This window comes from Apium graveolens, chromosome 10 (assembly GCF_009905375.1).
Source record: "Apium graveolens cultivar Ventura chromosome 10, ASM990537v1, whole genome shotgun sequence".
In the NCBI taxonomy this organism is placed as follows: Eukaryota; Viridiplantae; Streptophyta; class Magnoliopsida; order Apiales; family Apiaceae; genus Apium; species Apium graveolens.
In genome coordinates, this window is record NC_133656.1 from 143,231,434 (window position 1) to 143,241,315 (window position 9,882).

The 9,882-nt window shown below is 33.8% G+C and overlaps 1 protein-coding gene across 7 annotated transcripts; it reads right to left on the reverse strand.

The window, feature by feature from the left end:
- Window positions 1–366: 366 nt before the first annotated feature.
- On the reverse strand, window positions 367–6,569 carry LOC141692913 (protein VAC14 homolog). Of its 7 annotated transcripts, none has more exons than XM_074497873.1 (10): window positions 6,256–6,569; window positions 5,662–5,730; window positions 5,517–5,576; window positions 4,705–4,777; window positions 4,518–4,601; window positions 3,769–4,008; window positions 1,855–1,970; window positions 1,481–1,627; window positions 740–855; window positions 367–637 (listed from the first exon to the last, which is right to left on the reverse strand). In XM_074497873.1, exons 8-10 carry the CDS (start codon window positions 1,577–1,579, stop codon window positions 505–507), a joined length of 348 nt encoding a protein of 115 aa, XP_074353974.1. In that variant the 5' UTR covers window positions 1,580–1,627; window positions 1,855–1,970; window positions 3,769–4,008; window positions 4,518–4,601; window positions 4,705–4,777; window positions 5,517–5,576; window positions 5,662–5,730; window positions 6,256–6,569; the 3' UTR covers window positions 367–504. The 7 variants fall into 7 exon arrangements, 4 of the variants coding, with proteins under 4 accessions (XP_074353974.1, XP_074353973.1, XP_074353972.1 ...); XM_074497872.1 differs by having other exon boundaries at window positions 4,705–4,787; XM_074497871.1 differs by having other exon boundaries at window positions 5,517–5,730.
- Window positions 6,570–9,882: the final 3,313 nt, after the last annotated feature.

Genomic DNA, 9,882 nt, shown 5'->3' on the forward strand with positions numbered 1-9,882 from the left:
CATATCAATGCCAATAACATAGAGCATCAGTACTGCGTATGTGGAGTGATTGGTCAAAGCAATAAAATAATAACACAAGTTAAAACATTAATAGAGAAATGGCACCACCAAGCATACAAGGCAAGATACAAGTCTTTTCTAGCTGCATTGACCAAGGATATTTTGAGTATATCTCGAAGGTGTGATAACTCAGTTGAAGTAAGTAAAATAAAATTCAAAGCCTGCAGTGCAAATTAAAAATGCCAAACTATGTCACTAAGACATTAACCCCGAAACCTTCTAATGTACACCATTACATTTGTTTATATTTAGGTAGAGGGGAGGTAACTTTACACAGAATATTATCAAAGTACTGTGGTGTTTGGTTTGCCTGATTGTTACCATAACTTTATTTTTTTTAAAACCATATACACCATAGCTAATGAAACTGGAGCACTGGACTAAAAAGTTATAACATAGAAATGTATATATTACACCGAATAACTATGACAATTTATAGATTTTTCATTTTGCAACTTGAACCATTATAGATGTAAAATCCAGATCAGATTCACCCTCGAGTATTGTGGACAGTTCACGGTAAACTCTTTCAGCATCCAGAAGTACAAAAAGTCGGCGTATTATTAAAGCACCGCGTCTAGAAATAAAATAAAAAAATCACTGATCCAAAAATAGTGGAACTTACACAAAGGATATCAGCTACTTGGGTACTAACTAGGAGAATAGGGAGAGAACTCACTTTTCTAGCAAAGAATTGTCAATACAAAAATTATGGACTAAATATACAGCAAGCTGCCGAAAATACTTTGGTTCTCTCGCTATCACTGCATGCACCTCAAGTACCAGGAGCACAACCTGAGGAAAGATACCAAAATATATCCATAGGAATTTAAAAAGGAGCAGTTTGCTCCATCATTCAGTTATAAACCAAATAACAATTTAGAACCTCATATTTACATGCATGAGATAGATCCCAAACATTTAATATTTTGATTTTAACATTCAAACTTATATAAAATTCAATATTTGAATAATTTGAACCCTAACTGGGATTATAACCATGTAGACTATACTGCATAAGAATTTTTTATATGGGATTGGGCACCTCATTCTAGTTCACACAATATCCTGTCCAGTGTTATTTAAAATATGTTTTCTTTTAATCACAATACCGACTGACTAATGAAAGAATTACAATTAAAATGGTCTCACCAAGACTCAGCAGGAGGAATGTATTGATCTTATTATTATCAAACTGGAGTACAAACACTTATATCTACTGGGAACAAAACAGAAACAAACTAATCCTACAAACTAGGAGCACTCCTACACTAACTCAACTACTGCATCTATATTGCCATGACTTATTCAAACTCCGAAAACAACTTAAGAAAGTTTGCTGCACTTCCAAACCAAGTCAAATAGCAACATTCAGACATATACAAATTAATATTATTCCAACATTCATACAATTATTTACCTTAGCAAGGGGAGCAAGGCAATTTGTGGTGCAACTAGCATTGGAAACAATATGGAGGTCAGATTTGTATTCCTTCTCATTGACATCAACAACAAACATAGGAGCATCTTTGCTAGGGGAAGATATTATGACCTTCTTTGCACCTCCCTGAGAAACAAGATAGATGTCCAATCAATATACCTTTCATGAAATTACTTCACCAAAATACAAGATTACATTTAATAGGCAAATATTAGTACCAAATAAACTATTCCCCCATACAAAACACTTTCCCTACAGAAAATACTCATGTCAATACATAAAAACATACTTGAAAAGAACTAACATGTACGGCTAACAACAATATTGTGAGCATTATATCATTTAACCCATACCTTGAACCGAAGACAGCAACAGGTTTCTCACCAAATAAAAGGGTCTTCTCATCCTTAACTTTGAGTTCATGATGCTTCCAGGAACCATGGACACTGTCATACTTGAACATATATGTCTACGACAAACAATAAACAACAAACAATAATCAGTTTCACTTTCGCAAAAGCAAACAAGGAAGATCAATCTTAGTTGTTAACTTACAAAACTAACACCAACTTGTAAGCATACACAGTCAATTTCAAAGTGACTGAGATTTGACCAGAACACAATCGTTAAAATTAATGTCCATTATAATCATTCAATCTTGCATTCAAGTTCCGATCCAGCCTTATAACAACGATAACCGTCTATAAGTAACTTGCAAGTTAAAGACAATTTCAACAGTTAGAGTAAACTTGCGTTCAAAGACTTTCAAGTGACAAGGCAATTTATTAGTTTCTACTAAAGTTCCATTATGCAGTTTTACAAGTAAAAATGAAAATCATCCACTCTAGAACATATAAAAACTTACAATAACTCTATAGTAACACTGTCATGAGCCTCTCGTACCCGGGCAGAGCGCGCATACAAACAACTTAATTTCGATAACTTGTCTATAAAATAAAGGAGATAAATCTATAACAAGCACCAAGCACCAAATCAAAACATTTAAAACCTAATCATATCCGTAATAAAATAATAGATCAGCATTTATAACGAGCAAAATTAGATAAACAACACTAAATCAAATCACAAATCACAACTAAAGCAAAAAATGAGGATTAAAGTTAAAAAATACCATGTAATCAGTAGAGATGAAAGGATCGTTAACTTTACACAATTTATAAAAATAAAAAAAACAAACAAAAATACAAATGAACAACCAAAAACATCCAAATTACCTAAAGCTTTAAATCTTTTTCTCATATTAGGTCATGTATACAACAAGAAGAAAAGTATTAGCAACAAGTTTAGACACTAAATTAATAAAAAAATAAGGGTTTCGAATTAGAAAAAACCCCAATTTACAAAATTAGGGTTTTGAATTCAAAAATCCTCAACTTTTAAAACTGGTCTTCATGCAGAGAAGACCAGTTCGATTCAAGTAGATACAACACTTACCGAAGTAGAGAGGTTAACTGAAAGAGGCTTAACAGAGAGATTGAGAGCGGGGAGAGGTTCAGAGAGAGAGAGAGGTTCCAGTTCGAGAGAGAGAGAGGTTCGAGAGAGAGAGGTTCGAGATTGTGATGGTGAGATGATGGCCGGAGTTCAGAGAGATTGTGAGGGGAGAGAGGTTCGATCGAGAGAGAGGTTTGAGAGAGAGAGAGGTTTGATTTTGTGTCTGAAGATTGATTTGGGGGAACCAAAATTTGGTTAGGGGGGAGAATTTTGGGATTGGGGGAATCTAGAATTAAAACTGAATGAAAATTTGACTAAGGGGGGAAAAAGGTGGGCGCGAAATTATTATTTTTTTGGTGAATTTTAGACATCGGTTTAATTATAATCGATGTCTACAAAGAACAAAGACATCACAAAAATACGGGGTGATGTCAATACTTCTTTTAACATCAGTGGCAAAGTTAACCGATGTCTAATGTGTGATGTCTATTGACATTATTCTTGTAGTGTCTGCAATGTCGTGCATTACATTGCTGAACAATTTAGTGTTTAACAAATTTGCATACCCCTACCTTGGGCAAGAAAAGGGACCACAGTCGCAGCAGTTCCCTGTATTTTGATAACCATAAAATCGGAATTATGAATAGAGAAAGTGCTAGTAAATACAAGAAGAATGTGACAGGGAAGCTGAAATCCATTTTGACAATTGGTCTAAAATGAGCTAAAGGGCAGTGTATCCTAGACCATCAGCACCAATTAATAAAAATTTAAAACTTAACTTAAAGCTAATTAATGCTTAAAAATTCCAAACCCACCAAACTGAAACCATCGTCGTACTGGATACTCTCCTCTTGCACCAAATAATCTGCCAAAAAACAACCTCTCCCAAATCATCCAAAAACCCCACTTTGTTGCTTCTCTCCTTCAAACACTTAAAAAAACTGCACCTCATAGCCAACCCAAGATCACAACTACCAGGCCTACATGTTTGCACCTCTAATAATCTCCACCAGCTTCATGATAGGTGGAGGATTCATAAAATACATGCCAATTACCTGGAAGGGGAAAGGAGAAAACCTTCATGGTGCTATTAAATAGTAAACAAAAAGCAAAGAGTTCATCATATAATTCAAATATCATAAATTTACTATCATTTAGTAGCTTTGCAAATTTAGCCACGTTCTAATTTTGCTTTTGACGACGGCAGTAATCCAAATATATTTATTGAAATTATGTGACAAGCTAAAACCTTAAACAGTTGGTTCCAGTCCCAATACTTACAAGGCCAAATTTCTGTAGTAAAATTGCAGGATAAGTGGATATATGATGCTATTTCTTGTTGATCAATTATGAACCTAACTCCTTCCTATCAGTTAGATGGTGCATGCATAATCGCAAACCTATCAGAAGTTGGAAAAAACCCTAACACCCCATTTCCTTACTTTTAAATGTCACCAATTACTTTCCTCAAATTCTTCCCCTCAGTTACAAAAAGTTACAACCTTTTTAAAAGATATAACTAAGACCAAGGATTTGTAGAACAAGTCAATTAGATGACTCGTACCCGCATAACTTCCATGCATTCTCAACTTGTGGAATATGTGATGAATTCCTAATCACCTTTAAATTTACACTCTTCCCCAGCACCCTGCACACAGACCATTACTTTTACATTAAATTTCTTTCCTGCCATAAGTGAGCAATACTAGCAGCCAAAACCAGTTTATTGATAAGAATATGTAATAACTTACCATTCCACGCTGCAGCTGTTCGACTAATAAACTGATTCCAATCTCCATGGTAGAGATCACAGTACCCGCATATCTGAAAGTGCCTAATTATATTAAAGCTAATTAATGCATAATAATTCCAAAGTTACCCCATTTTTACTAAAGTTTTCATATTTCGATCAGCACAACGAAAAGGGACTAGTGTAGATCAAATACAAAAGCCCCAAAGAGAAAAACACTTCACTTGTAAGTTATAGACTATAATATAATAAAATGACAAAACACCCCATCTGTCTTGTTGCAGTTCTAACTACATATTTCACCAGAGCGCAACATATGAACTCTAAAGTATGGAATTGTGTGGAGGCTTGAGCAATCTATAATGGAAACAGAACTAAGCTAAATACTAGATGATGTACACTTGTTGATTGAAAATTAAACTTCGGGTTAAAAAGAAAATATCAACTCTTAAAGATTTACCCACTATCAGATTGTTATTTTGATATTTCCTAGACAAAGTTTACTTTTAGTTTACCCCTGAGCAATTGGTTGGTTGGAACATAGAGTGTAGCAGTGCACCATTGTCATATAACTAATGCAAGCCATAAGCAAAACTAACCAGAGACTCAATTATAATAGATTACCCATTTAAAACTACATAAATTTAAAATTATGTGGGTAATTTTTATGAAGAATGACATAGCACCAATTTAGCACCAAAAAAGAAGGAACGAGAAAATGAAGTAGCATCATATTCAAAGAGGGGAAAAAAATCTTAAGTTTGAAATTTATATCTAAGAATATTCATAAGCATATAAGAAGAACATACTTACCCAGAAGTATTTTCACATCAGCATCTAAAACATATGATAGACCAGCACTGCTGCCAATCTCTGTATGAAAGGGAAAAAGTTTATCCCCACCGTGTCTTGATATCAACCGTGAATAAAGAAAGAGCTGTTTGATAATGTAATATACTTTTTTGTGAATAGAAATTGGAAGCCAGAGTAACCATTCATTAATTCCTCCCCCGGGTCTAGTTACCCGCTGCATAGATGTAAAAGCTTACTATATTAGAAATTAGCAAACAATCACTCAAATTTAGTGATATTAACCATAAAGCTGTTGCGCAAAAAGTTAAAGCACAAAGTAGTGCTACTGGCCCTGGTAGCAGACATAACGGAATGACTGATCAATACTCAATAGCCAAACGATCAATAAAAAAGATGTGTGTATTTAACAATTCAACCGAAAATTACAGTATGTGGTTTATCCGCATAGTCAGTATCCATTTTTTCGACTAGCAAATAATACTAGCAGAGCAACATAAGAGTTGGTAATGTAGTTATATATGCAAGTTTGGTATAAACAAAACTGCAAAGTAAAATCACCGCTTATGTATACTTAAGTTTAATTAATGTTTTTCTATGCGGCAATGTATCAAACACCTCGGGGGCGACTACGCTACTAACCAAATTGAACACAAAAATAGGATAATTCACATAAGATATATCATATATACAATGGTTGAATATATTGCATGTATAAATACAAGGAAAATATTATACTTACAGAGAGAAATAGATGGCGAGAGCTGTCGGAAGTAGGCTTACTCATGGGTTATTCATGACCAATTTTATTAACGCCTAAATGATACACCCATATGAAATACTCAAACTGCTTCGCTCTCCGACGATCCTTTTATCGGAGACGACGATGTCATCCTTGCTGTTGTTCAGCTCTTCTGCTGTATGGGTGTATGTGTGTATAGCTGCAGAAGAGCCAAGAAAGAGACGATCACTGTTGAGGTACGAAAATAAAAATTGAACGGAGTGAATCTACCTCAGGAGTAAATGAGGCGGAGTGAAAAGAGATAAGAGATCTGCGAGAGCTTGAGAGACAGAGAGATGGCATTTTTTTTATTTTTTTGGTTTTATAATTTGTTTTTTATATTTTATTTATTTTGTTTTGTGTTGTAATTGACAGAGCAAGCTTTTCAATTTTTCCTTAGCGGGCTTTTTTCCCTAAGAGCGGGTGTTTTGATCATTTTTTTAATATGTTTTCATGTATTTAAGGCAACACTAATATAGGTGTTGGCATAACTGTACTAAGGCAACATGCATGACAACATTTTAAATTAATGTTGCTATAAGTTCTTTTATTCAAATTTTTGTCACATAAGGCAACATTTTTTATGCCAACACCGTTTTTTGATGTTGCTACAGACCATTTGTGTGGTAGTATAACATAGTGTGTAGGTGGTGTTGGAATAAAAGCTCGCGAAGTCCAGCTCGAGGTTGTAAGAAAAGGAAAAAAGAAAAGAAATAATTTTTGGCAGAAGCCCAGCGCGCCCGCCCTGATCAAGCGCGCGGCCGCGCCAGAACTTTAGAGAGCCAGCGCGCCCACGCTGATCAAGCGTGCGGCCGCGCCAGGTCGGGATGCAGATTTCCTGTTTTAAATAGAAGACTGATTTTTTGGGGTTCTATGCTGATCAGGGCTACTATATAAACAACTCTAGGTCGTTTTTAATAACTAATCAAGCAAGAGACACTTCAGAGCTAAGGAGAAGACGGCAAGAGACCTATAGCACAAATCAACAAAGGCGAAGACGATCTAGTTTATTCTTGTGAATCTTTGTTTTGAGTTGTAATTTTGGATGCTCATTTCTTATTTTGTTGAACCTATACTCTTGTGTTATACTTTGTTATTTATTCGTTATAAAGACTACATTTGCTATATCATGTTTTTATTGGAACGCACGTTGATGATGAGTCCGATTATGGGCTAATCATTATCGTGGAGTTCTAGCGAATTTATTTATGGATTTTTTTAGTTAATTTGTTTCGATGCCTTAGTATGTGGTGATTGTATGATATCCTAGTATTGGTTGTGCGTATTCGTCTTATGAGCGTCGAGAACTTATAAGATAGTGTGTTAATTCTTAATGAAGCGAAAGTGAATTTAAAGATTTAGAACTTGCCATGCTAGCATAGGTTCATGTATTTGTTATGCATGATTCGTAGGTAATTTTAACCATCTTACTTGCCCTGTGTAATCAAGATAGATAACTTGTGCTTAAACCGTTATGTTGTCAAATTCTATAGACATATAGGGTCTCAATATAATTGGTGTCTATTCAGCTTCTATCTCTTTTGTGGATGTCTGGTAGTATGGTACTCGTGCAACAAAAGTTGGCGTTTATCAGTTTTGTGTTGTCTGATTAGTGTCATCACCATTGCATGCTAAGGTTAAGAACAATAAGGCTATTAAGTGAAGTATTTAATGAAGTTATAATACCATATTTGTCATATATATTAATTCAGTCAATATTAAAAGTTACAATTATTAGTTTAATTCTTAGTTATAAACAACTTTAATTTGTTATCGTCTTAGCATTGAATAATAACCATACATTTTGCTTAAGTGCGTGAATTAATTAGTTAACCAATACAGTCTCTGTGGGAATGAACTAGAAAAGATTCTAAACTACTTGTGAACTCGTATACTTTCGTGTATTATTAGCGCGTGTTTAGTGACTAACAGTATTACATTCTTGATAAGTTGGATGAAATACACTAGTCTATGGCCTACCTGGCAAGAAAGTTTTTAAATATATGAGTTAAGAAGCTTAAGTACTTCAAGGGTAAAGGTCCAACATCCTACAACAACTAGAAAGGAAAGACTCAAAAAAATGCAACTGCAAAAGGTGGCTATAAGTTAGGATTTGTGGACAGATCAAAGATTGGATGCTACAACTGTGATGAACTTGGTCACTTTGCTAAAGAATGCATAAAGCCAAAGAAGGAGAAGAAAGATGATGTAATATCTGGGATATATCGTGTAATTATTTTTGCTAATAAATGAATATTCTGTATTTATTCTGTATTTATTCTGTGAATTATTTGTTAAGTGGTATATGTGTTTGGATATTTAAATATGATGAAATTTGAGTATTTTATTTTTATATGTCCAAAATAAAGTATAGATAATTGTCATATATTTCTATTAATTTTTATGTTGTTATAGATTTTATAAAAGATTTATGGACTTAATAAATTATTTTTCCGAGTATTTAAAAACTATTTTGTATAATCGAGAACTAACCGAATTCAACCGTTTTAACGTTTTTACAACCCGAAACTTTTCCGAAAACTCATTCCTAACCTAATTGCAATATTCCGAACATTTTCCATGTTTTGACTTTTTTTGATCCGGAGAACGGTTTTCCCTGTGCGGATCCCGACGTAATATTTTCGATACAAATTTTGTTTCGGTAAATCGATAAAACCGTATTTTCGAGAAACATGATCTTTTTATTAAACTATTATATTATCATCTCATAATACGTGTAACCAAAGTGCTGAGACCAAGACCGCAGTTATAAAATGTATAGATTTGGATAATTATCCTAAAACCGGTACCGTTTTGGATCTATTTTCTCAAATAAACGTAGTATTTTATATCTGGTATGATCTAACGGGGTACCAATATTCCGTAAGTATAAATAGCCCTTACCGTATTTTATTTTGTACAGATAATCATTTGCAAACTGTTAAATATATAACTTTATAGAGAAAAACCCTAATTTCATAGTAGTTTCTGAGAATCGAACTTAAATTTCAAGGCGTTACCGGACTCCGATTGGAAAGCTCGAGTACTCAATACGAAGCTCTTGAAACATACTATTAGATTCCAGAGCTGGTTTATGTGCAGAATCAAAGGTTATCTTTTTATATTTTTATTTATTTTCGAATTAATTTGAATTAAATTATGAATTTTTGTTCAAGATGTTGTTTGTATGATTTGATGATTGCAGGCTGTAGAGCTTTTCTTCCTAATGATTTTGGTATATTATATGACTGATTTGGAGTTCAATAACATGTTCAAAATTGAGTTTAATTTTTGAATTTCAAAATTAGGTTTATAACCCATTTGAATGTTCTTAATTGAATTTGGAGGTTTCTTCCCCAGGGGTTATTGAATTGATTTGTTTACATGAATAAGTAGTTAAGCATAAGCTGAAAGATGTTAAGAATGCAAACAAGGTAAAATCACCTAGGAAAAACAGGAATGGAAAGGAAGGTGTGAATAAAAGCAATAACTATAAATCTGTTCCTGATGCTCCTAGGAAAGCATGTCATAACTGTGGAAGTTCTAACCATCTGGCTTCTTTTTGCAGGAAGAATAAGAATATTAACT

Excerpts from the sequence above, each read along its gene's own strand:
- LOC141692913 (XM_074497870.1), bottom strand. The coding sequence starts at position 6,300 with ATGAGTAAGCCTACTTCCGACAGCTCTCGCCATCTATTTCTCTCT. Across the intron at positions 4,788-5,516 it reads TGATGTGAAAATACTTCTGG|GCACTTTCAGATATGCGGGT; the intron begins GTAAGTATGTTC and ends TAATATAATTAG. Across the intron at positions 4,602-4,704 it reads AACAGCTGCAGCGTGGAATG|GGTGCTGGGGAAGAGTGTAA; the intron begins GTAAGTTATTAC and ends GTCTGTGTGCAG.